Source organism: Tupaia chinensis, unplaced genomic scaffold, assembly GCF_000334495.1.
Source record: "Tupaia chinensis unplaced genomic scaffold, TupChi_1.0 Scaffold000493_1, whole genome shotgun sequence".
NCBI lineage: Eukaryota > Metazoa > Chordata > Mammalia > Scandentia > Tupaiidae > Tupaia > Tupaia belangeri.
Genome location: NW_006160005.1, coordinates 1,562,251 through 1,583,797, shown reverse-complemented (window position 1 = coordinate 1,583,797; position 21,547 = coordinate 1,562,251). Strand labels below are relative to the sequence as shown.

The 21,547-nt window shown below is 44.1% G+C and overlaps 1 protein-coding gene across 1 annotated transcript in view; it reads left to right on the top strand.

The window, feature by feature from the left end:
* Positions 1 to 21,547, top strand: part of STX8 (syntaxin 8) — a 376,642-nt gene that overhangs the window by 42,171 nt on the left and 312,924 nt on the right. The window contains exon 5 of the mRNA XM_006156403.3: positions 17,989 to 18,113. Within this exon, the coding sequence (XP_006156465.1) occupies positions 17,989 to 18,113 (125 nt within the window). The remainder of the gene's footprint in view (positions 1 to 17,988; positions 18,114 to 21,547) is intronic.

Here is a 21,547-nt window from a genome sequence, read left to right as displayed (position 1 = left end):
AGAGGAGAATGGAGGAGAAGGGATTGCGGCATGACCATCCCCCTTGGGGGGTGATTTCTCGCTTTCTGTCTCTCTGTCTCTCTCTGTCTGTCTGGCGAGCGCACGCGCCCTATAGCAAAAATCTCTCCAAAAAAAGAAAAGTAGTATGGGTGAGCCAAAGAGTATATGCCTTATTGTTTTGGTTTTTTTTTTTTTTTTTTTTCAGGTTTTGCCATAGGGCACATGCACTCCCTGGAGAGGAGAGACGGAGACAGTGAGTGGGAATGTAAGAAATCACCAGGAGGGATGGCTGTGTCACAATCCCTTCTCTTCCATCCTGCCCCTTTGATCTGGGCATGCATGCACATCTGCCCAGCATGATTTTCAAGCCCCTAGGTCCGGAACTTGGACCTCAGTTGGCCATGTGGGAGTCCAGCACTGAAACCTCTGGGCCACTTGCTTGCTCCACATTTGTAGTTTGGGTAGCATTTGGCAAATTGTCCTCCAGAGAGATAGGGCCAGTTTAGATTCGTACTAGAACTTCATGTGAGTGCCTATTCCCCTACAGACTTCCCCAACGAAAGGGTTTTTTTGTTTGTTTGTTTGTTTGTTTTGAGAGGTTTTTACTATAGGGCATGTGCGCTCGCCAGAAAGATAGAGACAGAGAGACAGAAAGCGAGAAATTACCTCCCGGGGGGATGGCCACACCACAATTCCTTTTCCTCCATTCTCCTCTTGGGCACACATGCACATGTGCCTGGGGTAAGTCTAAGCCACCGGGTCTGGGACTCGAACCACAGTCAACTATATGGGAGTCCAGCAACATAGCCATTACGCCAACTGCTGGTCCCCCAAAGAGAGTTATTAAACTTTTGTATCCTAAAACCTAGGTCATTGCTTTAAAACCCCAATTCTCTTTTTCAAGAAGCGGGAATACTTATACCTACTATTGGGTTGAAATATCGTTTTATATGTTTTGTATGCAAACATGTGTCATGACTTTTCCAGCAACCCAATATTTGTCCTCCCAAGGAAGTTTGCAAGAAAAACTTTGCAAGTTCGTTCATTCGTTCGTTCGTTCTTTCTTTCTTTCTTTCTTTCTTTCTTCCTTTTTTATTTTAAGGTTTTTGTCAAAGAGTGTGTGCGCTCACCAGAGAGACAGGAGAGGGAAAGTAACAAATCACTCCCCAAAGGGGTTGGCCACACAGTCCCTTCTCCTCCATTCTCCTGGGATTCTGGATGCACATACACATGCACACCCGGTGTGAGTTTCAAGCCTCCTGGTCCGGGACTCAAATCGTGGTTGGCAATGTAGGAGTCCAGTGCCTTAACCATCATGCCACTTGCTGTCTCCCGAGTCCAGCTTTCAATGATACATTTATATAGTTTTACAGGGCTGGTTTCTTCTGCAGACAGATACTCTCACGCATTTTATGTTCATTCTTATTTAATTCCATTTTGAGACATAATTATCTTCACATTCTGGACAAATGTGTTGGTTAAATTGGTGCATGGAAACCAGGGATATTGGTCAAGTGAAACCAGGGATATTGAGATTTGAATAAATATCAGTCATTGCAATTGTATGTCATTGATCAAGTCTACAGAGGTCCAGCTATGGCCACGGGGAACGTAATAAAGCATAGTCCATTCACAGGTGGTTAGCACAGGCAACCTGGTGGTTTCTCGCCTCAGAAGGTTTTAAAAGCTGTGCAACAAAGAAATATGTGAAAATAATTTTAGAAGATGCTATTTAGGGGCCAGCAGGTGGCATGATGGTTTAAGCTCTGGATTCCCACATCACTGACCATGGTTTGATTCCCAGTGTTGGAGCTTGAAAATCACACCGGGTGCGTATGTGTGCATGTGTATACATGCCTAAAATCCCGAGAAAAGAATGAAGGAAAAGGGATTGTGGCGTGGCCCACCCCTACCCTACTCTTGCCCAGGAAATGATTTCTCACTTTCCCTCTGTTTGTCTCTTTCCAGCAAGCACACATGCCCTATGGCAAAAAATATTTTTTAAAAAATAGCTTTTTAAAAAATAGTACTTTTTAAAACATAAGATATGTAGGAATAAAACAAATTAAAGAATGAACTGCTCCACTGAAAAGTATAAAACAGTGAAGAGGGACCAGCAGATGTTATAATGGTTACATTGTGGACTCTCATGTAGTCGATCACTGAGTCCTGGACCCAGTGGTTTAAAACTCAATGCTGGGCACGTGTGTGTGCATGCCCAAAGTTCTGAGAGGAGAATGGAGGAGAAGGGATTGCGGTGTGACCATCCCCTCTGGGGGGTGATTTCTCTCTTTCTCTCTGGCAGGCGCACACACCCTGTAGCAAAAATCTCTTAAAAAAAAAATCAGAGAATGAAAGAAGACCTAATGGAGGAATAGACCATCTTCAGTGGTCAGAAGACTCAGTATTGTAAAGTCTGTTTACTCAAAATGGATTTGTGGACTTGAGCAAACCTAGAGTCCCAGCCAACAGGTTCTGCTTCTGTTTTGTTGCTTGAGAAGCTAAATATAGCTGAAGTTCATATGGCAATGCAAAGAGACTAGAAGAGCTAAGGTGATTTTGAAGGCCAGAGAGGCTGGAGGACCCACATGACCAGTTATCGAGGCTGACCGTGGAACTGCAGTGTGGTGTTGGTGCAAGGACAGGCAGATAAGGCAGTGGGACAGAGAGTTCAGCACCAGTCACACACCTGTGCCACTGAAGTACAGTGGGGGAAAAAAAGTCCTTTTCTTGGGTAAGAATTATTTATTTAATTTTATTTATTATTATTATTATTATTATTATTATTATTTTAACTTGCTGTGGAGCATGTTTACTCACCAGGGAGAAAGAGAAAGAATGTGAGAAAACAGGCTGTCAGATCCAAGACTCAAACTGTGGTCGAACATTTGGGAGTTCAGCGCCCTAACCATCATGCCACCTGCTGGCCCTAAAAGACAGTCTTTTCAGCTGCTGGTATCCTGTCGATTGAAGATCTGTCTGGAGGAAAACGAATCTTAGCCTCTGCTACCACCCTGTATAAAAAACCATTTCTGAAAGGACTGTAGATCTAACCGTAAAAGGTCATACAAGCATTTTTAGAAGACAACATAAGAGAGTATCTTTATGACCTTGGGAGAGGCAAAGTCTTAAAGAAGCTCCAGAAAGCATTATACATAAGAGGAAGACATGATAAGTTGTACTTCATTAAAATAAGAAGTCCCTGGGCCTGCCCTCATAGAACAGCAGTTAAAACCTGTTTTTTTTGAACAGGATCCCATACGGCCAACCACAGTTCAAACCCCTGCCTGGACAGCTTGCAAAACACACTGGGCATATGCGTTCACACACGTGTGTGTGCATATGTGTGTCTAAATCTAGATAGGAAGGCGAAATGGAGGAAGAATGGCCACACCGTATTGGGGAGTACTCTCTCTCTCTCTCTGTCTCTCGTGAGTTGCATGCATCTTTTGGCAATAATGAAGGAAATATAAAGAAATTCTGCTTTTCAAAAGAAACCACAATGATTGAAATCTGTACCACAGAATAGAAGTCTGTATTTGCAGGACACCATCTGACACAGGTTACGTATCCAAAATGTCTTAAAAAAACCCCTGTAAATCTAGAGAAAGGCAAACAATCTGTTAGAAAAAAATAGGAAGACGACTTGAAATTGAGCTGTACAAATGAGGATACGTGTTGGCTGATGAACATGAAAAAGTGTTCAGGAGCCGGCAGGTGGTGCAGTGGTTAAGGACGCTGGACTCCTACGTGGCTGACCATGGTTTGAGTCCCTGACCTGGCAGCTTGCTTTCTCACTTTCTCTCTCTTTCTCTTTCACTCTGTCCCTCTCTGGTCATATTAAAATAAATAAACAAAGTTCAATAAGAAAAGAAAAAAAACACAAAAAAAAGGTGTTCCGCTCCAGTAGCCATCAGGGAATGCATAGGCAGCCATGATGTCACACCATCGTACCTACATGAGGCTACAGCTGAAATACAGACATGGCAGGCATTGTGGAGTGACTCGAATTCTCATATACTACTTATGACACTAAATTGTACAACCTGGGAAAATTATCTGTTACTTGCTAAAATGAACTGTACAAAAAACATGAAGAAGGGTGTTTATAGCAGTGCTTTTTTTAAAAAATTTTTTTTTTCTATAGAGTGCATGTGCTCATGGGAGAAAGAAAGGGAAAGTGAGAAATTAGTCTCCCAGGAGAATGGCTGTGTCACAGACCCTTCCCCTCCCTCCTCCTCTTGGGATTTTGGGCACAAACACCTGGCATGTGTGTCAAGCCACCAGATCTGGTACTTCAACAATACAGTCAGTCATGTGGGATCCAGCCACCTTAACCACTACACCATTGGCTAGCCCAATGGTGCTTGGTTTTTGTTTGAAGAATTATTTCATTTTATTCATTGTCATTATTTATTTTATTTCTTTGAAGTTGACCAGAGAGAGATAGAGAAGGAGAGTGAGAAAGCAAACGGCCAGGTCCGGGACTCAAACCCCAGTTAACCATGTGGGAATCTAGTCACCTTAACCACCATGCCACCTGCCAGCCCCCCAGTGGTGCTAGTTTTAATTAGTCTCACCTGGGAATAACTCAATGTTACATGTGCATTTAACTCAATGCACATCTACACTATAATGGATAAATACATTATGGCTTATTCACCCAGCAGATGAGAATGATCAATCTACAGCCTCGTATCACACTGCAGATGGAGCTCACCAACGTCACGCTGAGTGAGACAAGCCAGATGTAAGAGTCTGTTTCTGGTGATGCCGTCCCTAGGAAGGCCAAACTGTGTTACGCGTCATGAAAGTGATATGCACATCTATACTACATATATGTAAATAACTGTGTCTATAATTATGTTACATGCATGAGTGTGTGTATGAATACGAAGGAAACGATGGAAGATGCATATTATGAAAAATATTCATACATGGCTTTGCACCAAGATAAGCTCACACTTGAGTTCCATCTTCCGTGACTATTTCAAAGTCCCCTTGTGTACTTAAGCAGAAGCTTTTCTACACTTCCATGCACACTCATGTTCATGGGTTTGTTCGTTCTCTAACAGCTATGACCTGAATCGACCACAAGGTGGGGATGCAGGCAAAGGGAAAGGGGAAGGGAAACCTGCTCAGCACTTTCCAGTTGCTAGATTTGGAAAAAGTAGGGTTTTTCCTCCCTGGAAAGCAGGAGAGGATGTGAAGATAGCAGATGCTTCCTAACCGTGGGAGAAGGAACAGTCTCGCCTCGCAGTCCTCTTTAATCCTGTCCCCATGCCTCGGTGTCACTGTAAACATCTTTGTCATCTTTTTGGAAAAATAATGCTTGAGTTTTGGTGTTTCTCTGTTTCAGTTTTTGTTTCTTGTACTTGGTATTAAAAGGAGAGGGATGCTTTCAGTACCTCTTTCTATAGCTGCTACTTAAGTTGTCACTGACTTTTTTCAGGCCTTTGTTCCCCTGTTATCTTATCCCCTCCATCATGGGAAATGACTTCTTTCATTGTAGTTTAAATTATCAATGGAGTGCACGCTCGTCGTAACAAGGCAAGCTATACCGACGTACAGTGAGTCTGTGTATCGCTGTATAGTGATGTATAAGGAGAAGTTACCACTCTCTCTCCCTTCTCTCCAGTGCCATTCTCCTGAGTAAGCAGTGTTAACCGTTTGCAGTTAGGGAGCGCACAGGTTGTGTGCTATTTGAGGAGGTCTCTCTTGCACAAAATGACTAGAGGCCAATATGTGATAGTGTGTAATGAAGTACTGAGTTGTGTGGTATGGGCCATAAATGATCTAGGAAATTAGATAAGGGAGAAATTGGTCTTGGGAAGAGGGGTTGAGAAGACTAGAAAAAAGGAGAGACTTGGGGGGGCCAACAGGTGGCATGGCGGTTAAAGGCGTTGGACTCCCAAATGGCCAGCCATGGTTCGAGTTGTGGACCTGGTGACTTCTTTTCTCACTTCCCTCTCTCTCTCCCTCTCTGGTCAAATTGGAAAATAGCAGTAACAATAAATAAATAAAAAGAGGGAAAGGATGTTATGGTTATGTTTGTGTGTGTGTGTTATGGTTTTTTCTTAAAAAAACAAAAACAAGATTTGGAATACCATTTATAGAGTGAGTAGAAGTGTGTGCACCATGGGCTTTCTCTCTTGTGAGCCGGTCTTGAATCTTGCTCTTTCTAGAGCAGTTGCTTCCATATCGATCTGCATGTTGGTGCTCATCTGGCTGCACGGAAGTCTCCTGAGGGAGCTCACACGTACCTGTCCTGCCTGCAGAGGGAAAGGATGTTAGGGTTAAAAGCGTGAGTCTCCAGCTCAGTAATTTGCCTCCATAGGAAGGAATCTGATGAACTGCTCTAAGGAGAAACAAGATTCCTGGAGTTGAAATGATGGCTATGTGGGCAGTTTTTGGCTTCCGTGCATCTCGAATGTTTGTGTATAAATCATTGGCACCTTTTGCTATGGTCTGAATGTTGCCCCCTCCATTCATATGTTGGAGCCTGATATATCCAAAGTGACAGTATTAAGAAGTGGGGACTTTGGAGAAGGGATTCTGATGAATGGTTTTAGTACCCTTATAAAAGAGGTTGAAGGGAGCTGCCTTGCCCCTTCCTCCACGTGAAGACACGTAGAAGGTACCATCCATGACGCAGACAGTAAGCCCTCCCCAGACATCAAATCTGCTGATGCCTTGAGCTTGGACTTCCAGCCTCCAAAACTGTGAGCAATACATTTCCGTTGTGATGAGTCACCGAGTCTAAGATACCGTGTAATACCAGTATGAATAGATTGAGACGGAAATCGATGCCAAAAGTGGGTGCCCACTTTTGTACTATGCATTTTCTCTCTGACTTGTACTCTTTTGAATTCTACTCTTCCTACGGCAATAGTTTCCAGGCCTGTCTACACATCTGTGCCCAGCCGGTTGCATAAATGTTGCCTGAGGGAGCTTAAAGATTCCCGGGCCCTCCACCAGAGGGGAGTCATACTAGAATTCAAAACATGAGTGTCCATCTGAATGATTTACCTTTTTAGATATCAATTAGATGAGTTGGTGTAATAAAAAGCAAAGGTGTAGAGGTGATAATGATATAGGTAGGTTTTTTTTTTTTTTTGAGAAAGCAAGAAATCACCCCCCAGGGGGGATGGCCATGCTGCATTCCCTTCTCCTCCATTCTCCTCTCAGGGTCTTGGGCACGCACACACATGCACCCGGTGTGAGTTTAAGCCACCAGGTCCAGGACTCGAACCATGGTCGACTACATGGGAGTTCAGCGACTTAGCCATTACGCTAACTACTGGTCCCAATATAGGCAATTCTTGGCTCTTGTGCACCATGAATGTGTGTGCTTTACTCGTTGACGCCCTGAACAGTTCTTCACTGCCAGATCTGGATTTGGGTACATCAGCCAGCAAACATAAATTTCTACTGCTGTTGATGACACTCCCTGCCAGCCAGTACTGTTTCCCTAGGCTTGCATCTTTGACTGTTAAATAGTGTTAATTGACGTACTTAATTGGATATTTTATTGCACTTTACTTTTTAATTTATTTTTTGCTATAGGGCGCGTGCACTCACCAGACAGACAGGGAGAGACAGAGAGATAGAAAGCAAGAAATCACCCCCCAGGGGGGATGGCCATGCCGCAATCCCTTCTCCTCCATTCTCCTCTCGGGGTCTTGGGCACGCACACACACACACCCAGCGTGAGTTTTAAGCCACCGGGTTTGAGACTTGAGTCATGGTCAGCATTGTAGGAGTCCAGCCCCTTAACCACTGTGCCCGTTGTTAGCCCCCTTATTTATTTATTTATTTACTGGAGAGGTTTTTGCTATAGAGTGCGTGCGCTCACCAGACAGACAGGGAGAGACAGAGAGATAGAAAGCGAGAAATCACCCCCCAGGGGGGATGGCCATGCCGCAATCCCTTCTCCTCCATTCTCCTCTCCAGATCTTGGGCACGCACACACACACACCCGGCGTGAGTTTTATGCCACCGGGTCCGGGACTCGAACCACGGTCGACTACGTGGGAGTCCAGTGATACAGCCATTATGCTAACTGCTGGTCCCTGTATTTATTTTTTTAATTTGCTATAGGGTGCTGGTGCTTGCTGGACAGAGAGAGAAGGAGAGGGAGAGGGAACGTGAGATATCAGCTCTGGCGGGTGATGACTACACCGCAATTCCTTCTCCATTTTCCTCTCTGGACTTTGGATATGCACACAGCCGTGCCCAGCCTCTTTCTCAAGCTGCCTGATCTGGGACTCAAGTCATGCGTTCAGCCATGTGGGATCCAGCTGCCTTAACCACCCCGGCACAATCTGCCTTGTTCTTTATTTGATGAGTGAAAATGAAAACAAATACGCTAATTAAGGGGGAAAAACCAGTCATGTTGAGACAAAGATGAAAATGATTAGGTATGCCATAGGCCAGCTTATGACATGTGGGATAAGGCAGCCAGATCCCACATGGCTAAATGCATGGTTTGAATCCTAGGCTTGCGCTTGAAAAACATGCTGGGTGCATGTGCGTATGTGCCCAAAATCCTAAGGGAAGAACAGAGGAGAAGAGATTGCAGTGTGGCCACCTCTCCTGGCAGGTGGTCTCACTTTTCCTCTTTCTGTCTCTCCAGTGAGCACAAGTACCCTAGCAAAAAAACCTATATATATATATATGTATATATACACACACATTCAGTTTCTAGTGTATACACACACATATATTTAATGATTAGGCATGCTAAATGCCTAGATACACAATGTATATTGTTTACATCAATTGGACACTCATCTGGTTTTGTTAACTGTTTAGCTGTGAAGATGTAGAGTTATTATTGACGATAATGTCAAAAAGGCTCAGCTCTCGGGACAGACACTCCCTCGTACTTTTGTGCGTTCTGTTCTGAAACCCGTTCAAGCGTGCGTTGTGTAATCAGCTAAGGAGCCGCCTCTCCTCTAGGCAGTCACCGTGTTGCTGTAGTTGCACTTGAACAGCAGGTGGCCCTCAGGTACCACGCGTTGGCAGGCACCTGGCCCAGCCAGCTCTTGGAGTTCTGTCTTTATACATCATTCCTTCTCGTCCCTCCTCTGCCTTTCAGGTACTACGATAGTCCAGCACTGAAGGTAAAGCATGTCCCTTTGGTTTTATTCGCTTGCTTTTAGATTGCCTGGATAATGCTGTCGGTGAGAGCAGTCGGATTTCTGAAATTTGTGTTGAAGGCCCTTTCCACATTTTTTTTTTCATTTTTTAAAAGCGTGTTTTATTCATGATAGAAAATGTGTCCATGTGGACAAAAATGAGAGACAGACAGACAGACAGACAGACAGAAAAGCATGATCCTCTCTCCCTAACCCTCCAGCTTATCAGAATCTTGCACCTGGTGTGTTTTCAAGCCGACCTGGTGATCCAGACCTGCAGGTGACCATGTGGCTTCCAGCACTGCAGTTTACCCTCCACTGACAAAGCAGCCAAGCTGGGCCCTAATACTTTCTGTTCTTTTGTGAACCGCTTTAGTAAGGTTTTAATGTAATTTTAATACTTTTTATTGGTGAATTTGGCGAGCAGTAAATACAAAAAAAAAAAGGGATTGGCTTAACATGAGAAAAATATGGGAGCCAGCAGGTGGCATGGTGGTTGATGGTATGGGACTCCCACATGACTGACTACAGTTCAAATCCCGGACCCTGGCAGCTTGCTTTCTCACTCCCCACCCCTCCTCTGTCCCTCTCTGGCTAAATTAAAAAATATAAGTAAGTTAAATAAACAATAATTATTAAAAAATGAGAAAAATATGTCATTGTAATAAATATCACAGGTGCTCTGGCAAAACACCTTGGATATATCTAAGGACGATTTCTTCTTTGTCTGAGTTCTTATTTATTCAAGAAAGCCAAACACTGCCTATATCATTTCTACCTCAATAATCTTGCTTTTTACTGCACCAACTCATCTAATTCATATCTCAAAAGGCAAATCGTTGAGGCATTGAGGTGGGCACCCACACTTTTAATCAAGTCTTCCTTTCCTGTTAGGGACAAGACCCAGGAATCCGTAAGCTCCCTTGGGTGACCTCATGTAACCACCTGGGCACAGATGTGGAGACTGGCCTGGAAACAATTGCTGTAGAGAGAGTAGGATTCAAGAAAAATACGCAAGTAAGAGGAAAAACATGTGCTCTTCAGGGGCTTGGCAGGGATTATTTACCCAATTTATCCCCCCAAAATATTTTGAGTATTTACTTTGTAGTAGGCACAATGAGAGGCATTTATTGTCCCTGGAGAATCAGCTCCATGGGGTCAGGTATTTGCGTCTCTCCTATTTCCTTCTAAGCCTTTAGATTAATGCCTGGCGCATGGAAGGTATTTGGTAAGTTATTTGTTGGACAGGTGGGTAGAAGGATGAGTGAGATACAAAAAATAAAGAAAGGCAGACTAGGACAGAGTATTAGACTGAAAGATGTTAGCTGTCTAGTAAATATGACCGCCAGCATCCACACATCCATAGATCACAGTCTCGAAGGAGCAGTTTCATTTTGGGGTGCTTACTAGGACCTATATTGAAATTTGAAAGGAAGTGGAAATCCTCCTTTTTCTAGGTTGTGTCAGTTCCCCCACCCCCAAGGCACCCGGGTTTTATCTCCTGTATTCAGTCCGCACACCGACACTTGAGAAACTTCCCTTTGAGTTGCCGTGTTACTGTCCCTTTCCCTCTGTTCCCTCTTGTCATTTCCCTGTCCATACCTCCGTTCCCGCCCACCTAATTTACTGCACTAGCCTCTTGGCCCACCTGTCTGACTGCAGCCTCTCTTCAGTGTGATCCATCTGCACCTAGTTGCCAGACTTTATCTCTAAAGAACTGATATCGGGGCCAGCAAGTGTAGTGGTTAAAGTGCTGGACTCACACAAGGCCAACCATAGTTCAAGTCCCAGACCTGGGAGCTTAAAAATCACAGTGTGTACATTGTGTGTGTGTGTGTGTGTGTGTGTGTGTGTGCATGTGTGCCTAAAATCCTGAGAGGGGAATGGAAGAGAAAGGATTGCAGCATGGCCATCTCCCTGGGAGGTGATTTTCTAACTTTTGCTCTTTCTGCCTCTGTTTCTTTCTGTGTCTTTCCAGTGAGTGCACATGCCCTATGGCAAAACCTAAAAAAAAAAAAAAAAAAAGATTTTATATCAAAGAATCTATTTCTGATTGAAATGTGAGCCTCTGTGCATCTTTGTGGAAAGAAATGACAAAAGAAGTTCAAAAAAGTAATTACCCTGTCATACCATGGTAGCATTTTCACACCTATAGGTAAGTCTAGTTATGAAGCTTTGCAGACTCAAACCAAGTCTACAAATATCTCCTCTCATCCTAATGTAAACCTCCGCTTTGGTCTGTGAACATCCAAACACTGATATTTTTTCCAGATAAAACAAACATTTTATATAGTCACTTTGACATCTTTTTGAAACGCTAAGAAAGCTACTTCTTGGAATTCACTCCTTTTTCAATTCTGCATTCAGTTGATAAGAACGCCCTTCCCGTGAACTCTTAACAGGCTCTAACTCCATTTGTTAGCAGAAAGACAGAGGAGTACCCCCATCCCAATATTATCATAATTTAATAGTGTACACCATTCTTTGGGGGATGAAAATGGAATTGTTTTGTTTTTAGAGGTGACTATGAATCTTCTTTTGTAAAATCTTTACAAGACAGCTATCTAGCATACCTGTGGCCTATGTTTTGTTGGTTTTGTTAGGTTTTGCTATAGGGCATGTGTGCTCACCAGAGGGAGACAGAAAGAGAGAGAAAGTGAGAAATCACCCCCTAGGGGGGATAGCCACACTGCAGTCCCTTCTCCATTCTCCTCTCAGGGTTTTGGGTATGCATGCACTCATGCCCACTGTATTTTCCAAGCCACTGTCTCAGCGACTCAAACTGTGCTGTCAGCCATGTGGGATCCCAGCTGCCTTAACCGCCATACCACTTGGCTGGCCCTCTGTGGCCTTTTTTTGATAAATTCAGTTTATTAAGATAGGTTCCATCTTGCAAGAATGTGAATATAGGGACCAGCAGTTAGCGTAATCGGTGTCCAGCGACATAGCCATTATGTTAACTGCTGGCCCCTGAGTTTACTTTTAAAAATATTTCAAATCTATCCTAAACTCAGAAGCACATTATTTAGCATTTTCTGTCTCTTTTTTTTCCCCAGAAGATTCTTGCACTAGCTAGAAAGAGACCTTGAAAGGGGACAGCACCCCAGTGGTGCATGGTCATTCCATAATTCCTTCTCCATTTTTCCTCATCCTGTAGGGATTTGGGGGCATGCACACAGGTGTACCCATTGTGCCAGAATTTGGACCTTGGTTAGCCATGTGGGTTCTAGTTCCCTTAACCTGTAGACCACAAGGTCAATCTGAGCATTTCCTTTAGCTTATTTGTCACTGAAGAAACACTCCTCACTTGTCATTCCAAAAGCTGCAATACAGTGGTTGATTTGTTTGTTTTTTGAGAGGTTTTTGCTATAGGGTGCGTGCACTTGCCAGAGAGACAGAGAGAGACAGAAAGCGAGAAATCACTCCCCAGGGGGATGGCCACACTGCAATCCCTTCTCCTCCATTCTCTCGGGATCTTGGGCATGCACACACACACGCCCAGCATGAGCTTAAGCCACTGGGTCCAGGACTTGAACCAAAGTTGGCTACATGGGAGTCCAGCAGCATAGCTATAAGCCAACTGCTGGTCCCAGATACAGTGGTTTCTGTTTTGTTTTAGTTTTTTATTTGTTTTGCCTTAGAGTATATGTACTCACTGGAGAGGGACGAGAGAGAAAGAAGAGAGGAGAAGTGAGAAATCACCCCCCTGTGGAGATGGCCATGTCACAATCCCTTCTTCTCTTTTCTCTTGGGATTTTGGGCATGCACGCACACACGCACATGCACATGCCATGATTTTCAAGCCATTGGGTCCAGGACTCGAACTGTAGTCAGCCATGTGGGAATGCAGCGCCTTAACCGCCATGCCACCTGTTGGCCCCCAGATACAGTGTTTTATTCACAATTCCCTTTCAAGTAATTCTCTCTATCTGCTTGAACAGTGGTGGTCTTTGGGATTTTGGGCATGCACGCACACACGCACATGCACATGCCATGATTTTCAAGCCATTGGGTCCAGGACTCGAACTGTAGTCAGCCATGTGGGAATGCAGCGCCTTAACCGCCATGCCACCTGTTGGCCCCCAGATACAGTGTTTTATTCACAATTCCCTTTCAAGTAATTCTCTCTATCTGCTTGAACAGTGGTGGTCTTTGCTGCAACGTGCTTGAAGTCAGGTAGCTGTTGATTTTGTTTTATGTGTGTGTGTGTTTGTGTATGTTTTAATCTCTCAAGATAAAAATGTTAAATATTTCTTTTGTTTCTCTCTTGTTAAAAAAAATACCTGTGGTTTTCCTAATTCTGTTTCATAAACATTTACAAATACTGATTCTCTGGCATATTCTAAGGCTTTTTTTTTGGTACTGGGGATATAAACATGACTGTCATGTGGCCTCTTTGCTCACAGAGCTCATAATTTAGGAAGGGAGACAGATGAGTAAATAACTAACTACAATCCTGCTTGATAAATGCCACGTTAGAGGCTGTGAACAAAGGGCCATGGGAGCACCAGGGAGTGATTGATTCGAGGAAGGGGGATGGGGGACAGGGATCAGGAAGGACTAAGCAGCAGAGGTGACATTTGAGTTGAGCCTTTGGGGATGAATAGAATTTTGCCAGATGGACAAAGGGAGTGGGGGTGGGGACACTGCAGACTCATACAAAAACATGAGAGTGTGAAAGTTTGTGCCTTTGTCTGGGTGGTGAGGAGCAGTCTGCAAGGCTGAAGGAGAAGTAGGGTGTGGAAGAGGGGAGGTTGGGGGATGATGTTGCAGAGATCATGGGGCCATATTGCGTGGCTTACCCTTGATCTGTTGTTTCTAGGGAGTCGTGGAGGTTTTCAAACTGGGAAACGATCGAGATTTCTGTTTTAGAAAGAGAATTCTAGAAGCAGAGCGTGAGATGATACGAATGAAGATGACTGGGAAAAGGGAGGCCAGTCAGAAGTACCGAGGGAGGCTATGGTTACTGGTGAGAAGTGGAAGAGGGAAGGCCAAAAAATAAAAATGGATCCGGGGGCTTGGGAATGAGGTGATGTTGCTGACCAAATAGAGAGCGCAGGAGAAGAAACAGCTCCTGGGGTGGAAGGTGAAAGTGAGAAAGTTCATTTTGGAGCTGTAGAGTTTGCAGAGGAGATGCCCAGCTGGAGATGCCTAAATGAAGCTAGAAAGCCTATACGAGAATATCATGGGTAGAGAGGACTTTGGAAGTCTTTAGCGAGTGACTTCAATCAGGGCGAGCGGTGGGAGGACATGCCCTGCTAGAATTTTTCTATGTGGGATTTCTTTCTTTCTTTCTGGAATTATTCTATTTAACTTTCTTTGTGTGTGTGTATATATGTGTGTGTGTGTGTATATATAAAATAATTAATTAAATAAATAAATTTGACCCAAGAGGGAAAGTGAGAAGCCACCAGGTCCGGGACTTGAACTATGGCTGAGTCCAGTACCCTTAACCACAACTCCACTTGCTGGTCCCAGTGGGGTATCTTTCTAACTATTATATTTATGTGTCATTCTCCCCACCCCATCCTAGATTGTGACCCTGCCCTGATGGGAGGGAGGAGAGGGTTCACAGATAAGAGTGAGGTCAGCAGCTGTGGCCCCTGGGGCCCAGAAAATGGATCTTGTGAAAACCGGGAAGAGGATTTGGCAGTCGGGAGGTTTCGGGTGGGAAGAGTCTTAGTAGAGTGATGGGGCAGAAGGTAGGTCGCAGTGGGTTGATGAGACCGAGAGATCGGGAAGGAGAGCTGGTGAGCATCACTTATTCTTTAAGGAAGTCGAGGGATGAATAGGAGAAAAAGTAGAGTGGCTTGAGGATTTATAGGATGCAGATGAACTTCTGGGAAGTAAAATTGAGATGATGCTGAATGTGAAGATGAAAGGTACTGTAACGGGCCAACAGGCGGTGCGGTGGTTAAGGCACTGGATCCCCACTTGGCTGACCACAGTACAAGTCGTGGACCCTGCAGCCCGGAAACCACTCCAGGCACTTGTATGTGTGTGTGTGTGTGTGTATGTGTGCACGCACACACACCCAAAATCCCAGGAGGAGAATGGAGGGATTTCTCATTTTCCCTCTCACTGTCTCTGTCTCTGTCTCTCTCCTCTCTGGTGAGCACATAAAGTAAAGAATCAATTCCAATTTTGCCTGGGTTTGTTTCTTTTTTTTTTTTTTTCTTCTTCTTCTTTTTGGAGAGGTTATGTGTGCACGCACACACACCCAAAATCCCAGGAGGAGAATGGAGGGATTTCTCATTTTCCCTCTCACTGTCTCTGTCTCTGTCTCTCTCCTCTCTGGTGAGCACATAAAGTAAAGAATCAATTCCAATTTTGCCTGGGTTTGTTTCTTTTTTTTTTTTTTTCTTCTTCTTCTTTTTGGAGAGGTTTTTGCTACAGGGCACGTGCGCTCGCCAGACAGACAGAGATAGACAGAGAGATAGAAAGCGAGAAATCACCCTCCCCAGGGGGGATGGCCACGCCGCAATCCCTTCTCTTCCATTCTCCTCTTGGGATCTTGGGCACGCACGCACACGTGCCCGGTGAGAGTGTAAGTTTCAGCCACCGGGTTCAGGACTTGAACCACGGTCGACTACGTGGGAGTCCAGCGACATAGCCATTATGCTACCTGCTGGTCCCGGTTTGTTTCTTGATACAGATCATGTATGTTTTAGAATGCTAACCTAAATGTGAAATTCATATAACTTTGGGGGATATACTCATTTATTAAAGATTAATTTTTCAGTGCTTCCTGTACATATAACACAGTATAAGACAGTGATAAAGGTGAACAGTGGCCGAGCAGTATCCTCTCCCAAGCACTACATTAAGCACTTCACCCGCATTTTACACATCGTCGCCCCTACAGTAGGGTCTGTGCCTGGTAAGGGTGGAGATTTTGGGCTGTTTGAGGATCCTCTTTTTTCCTATCCCATTGGTGAGAACAATGCCTGCCACATCATAAGCACTAAGCAAATGTTTACTGGATAAGTGAGTTATTTATTTAATCCTCCTGGCAACCCTCTGACGTAGACGTAGATGTTACTGTCCACATGTCGCTGGCTGGTAGATGCTGTTGGCCGTTCCTTCCATACTGGGGAACAGTGTGTCATGCCCCAAAAGGCAGTTCTCAGTGCCCGCTTTCTGTCTAGTGGGCCTGAGGCCCAGGGAACGTGGCCTTTTGCTTTGGACAAAATTTGTCTCACAGGCTTTGGGACACCAAAGAAATAAAACTGTTTTTCTTTTTTTAGAATTATTCATTTTAATTTTAATTTTATTATTCTTTATTTTTATTTTTTATTTTTTTACTTTGACCAGAGAGAGACCCCAAGAGAAGGAAAGTGAGAAGGCAAGTCACCAGATCCGGGACTCAAACCGTGGTAGCATGGTGGTTGGGTGACTGGATCCCTCAGGGCCGGCTCCATGATTCGAGTCCAGGACCTGGTGGTGTGGGAAACATGCCAGGTGCTTGTGCATATGTGCCCCAAGTCCCCAGAGGGTAATGGAGAAGGGATTGTGGTGTGACGATTCCTTCTGGAGAGTATGCTTTCTCACTTTCCATCCCTCTCTCTCCAGCAAGCACATGTGCCGTATGGGCCAAAAAAAAAAAAAGTTAAGCAATGGGGTAGAAGTTATTTGTAGACTGGAAGAGAGATGTGAACAGGGTAGGGAACGGTAAATAGTGGGTATATGAGAACACAGACGTCACGTGGGGTTGTTTAATCCACACGAACCCCTAGTGTTACCACTACGGCTGTGACCGCTGTCGCCCTTTTATGATCTCTAGAGGGAATGTTCACCTCTGTGTTGACGTGGTCAGAGATGGCTTCCTCATGGCTCGTGTAGATGTGGGCAGGCGGGACAGGAAAGAGACGTGAAGAACCCTGTGAACACGGGGACCGAGGCAGCCGTCCGGTGCTCCCCGTTCCTCAACCAGCAAGACCAGTGTCTTGGTGCCGGAGGGGCCAGTGGGCTACTAGAGGGAGTCGAGACTAAGGCCGATCGATCGGAATGTGTTTATTATGTTAGGAATGTTGCGTTACAGTCACAAAATTGGATTTGAATCTGCATGTGTTTCTGTCTGTGAGAAACCAAGTAGTTGTTTTTTTGTGTTTTTGTTTTTTGTTTATTTTTAGAGAGAGAGATTTTTGCTATAGGATGCATGCACTTGCTGGAGAGACAGAGAGTCAGAAAGTGAGAAATTACCTCCCTCAGGGGGTATGGCCACACCGCAGTCCTTCTTCCTCTATTCTCATTTTGGGATCTGGGGCACTCACCCACATGCGGCTGGTGTGAGTTTTAAGTTGCCAGGTCTGGGACTCAAACCACGGTCAACTACGTGGCCAGCGACATAACCACTCCGCCATCTGTTGGTCCCCCAAGTAGCCTTTAATTCAAAATGATGCCATCATTCTTTGTTCAAACTGTAATGTGTAGGCACAGCATTGTTCCTGCCTGAGAACCTGTATTTGTGCCTGGAGTGTCACAGAGCCCGGAGACGCACTGTCCTGATGAGGCGATCACTTCCATTTGGCCTTATGGTTTTGAAATCGAAGAGCCTCATTTACCACCCTCCCGTATGCTCACGGATTCAGATGTATCCTGGAGGATTAGTACGAGTATTATGTCCTCCCGTCCTCTCTTTAACAGGCCGAAATTCTCTGGGGGCCTTATTCATCCTCCTATCTCTTCCAGCGCTGGACACAGTTCCTGGCGTCAACTAAGGCTGCCATAAATCGTGGTCGATTGAATTTTCAAAGCATGCGAGGCTGGCCACCTCTGCACTTGTGGGAGTAATTTGCAGCCGAGCTGCATTTTTTGCGATATGTAATGCGTTTACTCTTCTCCTTAGGTCCAGCCTGATGAGTGAAGAGGCTAAGCGAGGCGCGCCCAACCCTTGGTTCTTTGAGGAGCCAGAGGAGACCAGAGGCTTGGGTTTTGATGAAATCCGACAACAGCAGCAGAAAATTATCCAAGGTACAGAATACCCCGAGGAATGTGGGCTCAGAAACCTTGCCAGACTTTTACTGTAGCCTTGAGCATTCCTTATCCCCATTGAAAATTGGAGTGAAAACTGTTGGTCTTTTAAAGCTCTCAGTGCTTTGTGCCTGAGGATACCTGCAGAACAGGCAGCAGCTGCCTCCCCCTCCGTGGCTCCCGGCAGTAATGATGTTTTCATTGGGCAAGAACAGAGGAGCGGGTTGGAATTTGATAAGTCTAGGCAAATTTGATCTATGGCCCATCTTTAACACAAGATGCCATCTTTTTTTTTTTTTTATGAAATAAATCAGTTTGGCTTTTACCTTGGAGTTTATCTTGCCCAGTGCTTTTTTTTTTCTTTTTGAGAGATTCTTGCTATAGGGTGCATGCACTCACTGGAGAGAGAGAACAGAGACAGAAAACTAGAAAATCACCCCCCTGGGGGGATGGCTACACTGCAGTCCCTTCTCCTCCATTCTCTTGGGATTTGGGGCATGCATAGATACCTGGCATGAGTTTCAGGCCGCTGGGTCTGGGACTCAAACTGTAGTCAACCGTGTGGGAGCCCAGCACCTTAACCAGTATTCCACCTGTTGGCCCCTGCCCAGTGGTGGTTTTTAAACCTGTTAATTGTTCATTTATTTTCATACACACACACACACACACACACACACACACACATATATATATATATTGGAGACTTTTTGCTTTAGGTGTGTGCACTTGCTGGAAATACAGAGGACAGAAAGTGAGAAATCACCCCCTAGGAGGAATGGCCACGCCTCAATCCCTTTTCCATTCTCCTCTCGGGATCTTGGGTGCGTAGGCACGCACACCCAGGGTGAGTTTAAGCTGCTAGGTCTAGGACTTGAACCATGGTCAACTACATGGGAGTCCAGCGACGTAACCATTATGCCATCTGCTGGTCCCATTTACTTCTATGTTTTTAAAAAGGTTTTTTTTTTTGAGAGAGATTTTTTGCTATAGGGCATGTGTGCTCGCCAAAGAGAAACTGAGAGAGAAAGACAAAGTGATGATGACCATGCCTCAATCCCTTCTCCATTCTCCTCTCGGGAATTTGGGCATGCATGCACATGCGCCCAGCATGAGTTTCAAGTTGCCAGGTCTGGGACTCGAACCCCAGTTGTCATGTGGGAGTCCAGCACCTTAACCACTATTCTACCTGCTGACCCCTGCCCAGTGGCTTTTAAACCTGTTAATTATAATTTTATTTACTTCTATTTTTTTAAATTTTGAAGTATTTCCTGATTGTTATAGTATGTTCAAACAATATAGGGCTATGTAAGATGAAAAGCCCTCTGTATTGCTGCTTCAGTCTGAAACTATAAATGGATTGATACATATTTCCTTGTACTCTTCTGTATACATGCACAAACGCTTAGCGTGAACTCACAGATTTTACGTAAATAGGGTCTGAGATAGCTGGTGTGTGCACACTCTATCACTCTATCATTTTGCACCTTTTTTTTTAAACTTAGTATGTGTCATGAAAATTTTTCCATGTCAGTGTATACAGGTATTCTTTCTAATCTGTTTAAAGGATACCTTTATTGAGATATAATTGATATCTGGGACCAGTGGATGATGTAATGGCTGCGTCGCTGGACTCCCATGTAGTCAACCATGGTTCAAGTCCAGGACCCGGTGGCTTAAACTCCCGCCGGGCACGTGTGCGTGCGTGCCTAAGACCCCAAGAGGAGAAGGGATTATGGCGTAGCCATCCCCCTTGGGGGTTGATTTCTTGCTTTCTGTCTCTCTGTCTCTCTCTGTCTGTCTGGTGAGTGTATATGCCCTACAGCAAAAACCTCTCCCAAAACAAACAAACAAACAAACAAAAAAGAGCTAGAATTGATTGCCTAAAGAACACATGTCTAAAATGTGTGATGTAATAAGCTATGATATATGTGTACACCTGGGAAACTGTCAGTACCATCAACGTAATGAACATAGTTATTACCTCCCTCCATTTTTTAATGTTTATTTGTAATTCTTCTTAATGTCCCTCATCGCCCATCCCTAGACAACTGATCTGGTTTCCATAACTATAAATTAGTTTCTGTTGTCTGTAATGTTATATAAATAGAATCATGCAGTATTTACTCTCTTGGAGGGGAGGAAGGGATCTGGCTTCTTTCTCTAAGTATAATTATTTTAAGAGTGACCTGTGTTGTTGCATGTTTCAGTATTCTCCTATACCGTAGAATGATGGTCCATTGTAAGACCACCACAGCCTGTGTATCCACTCCCTTATTTGGGTCGTTTCCAATTGTTGGCTGTTACAAGTAAAGCTGCTACGAGTATTCACATATAAATCTTTGAATGGACATACATTTTAAAAAGTTATTTATTTACTTAATTAATTTATTTTTTAAGTTTGCTATAGGGCACGTGTGCTCACCAAAGAGAGACAGAGAGAGAGAGAGAAAATGAGGAAGTAAGCCATTAGGTCTGGGACTCGAACTGTGGTCAGGCATGTGGGAATCCAGCACCTTAACTGCCACACCATTTGCTGGGCTCCCTGGACATAAATTTTTATAGTGACAAGTAGAATGGTGAGTTGTGTGGTAAGTGTATTTCTAAGTTTCTTTTATTTTTTTAAATATATTAACTGGAAAATTGAAATCGCATATGTTTATGGTGTAGAGTATGATGTTTGAAATATGTATACATTGTAGAATGGCTAAATCAAAATAAATGAGCATATACATTACCTTACATCTGTTACCTTAAAACTCGTGAGTTTTGGGGCCCACAGGTGGCGTGGTGGTTAAGAGCCAGATCCCACAGGGCTGGCTGTGTCTTGACTCTCACCCCAATAACTTGAATGATATGCCACGCAGACCTGGTGGTTTGCTTTCTCACTCTCTCCCCCTCCTCCTTCCCTCTCTGGTCACATTAAAATAAATAAATAAAAGTTAAGTAAAATGATTCTTAAAAAAAAAAACAAACCTAAAACTCCTGAGTTTTATTTGTGGTGAGACTACTTGAAATCTATATTCTTAGCAATTTTCAAGTGTATTAGGCACTATGTTGTACAGTAGGTCCCTTGAACTTTTTGTCTAACTAAAATCTTGTATGTTTTGACCAGCATCTCCCTAATTCCCCTCCTCTCACACCCCTTTTCTTCCCAGACTCTGGTAATCACGGTTCTACCCTCTGCTTCCAGGAGCCTAATCCTCTTTTGGATCCTAAGTATAAGTGAGACCGTGCAGTGTTTGTCTTTCTGTGCCTGGTGTATTTCACCTAGCATCATATCCTTCAGATCCACCCATGTTGTTGCAAATAACAGGATTTCCTTCTTTTTAAAAGCTCAGTAGTATTCCATTGCATGTGTAAAAGGGTTCTTCCAAAAAAAAAAAAAATGAATGGAAAAAATGGATTACAAAAAACCTAAGCCTGAATTTCAAAAA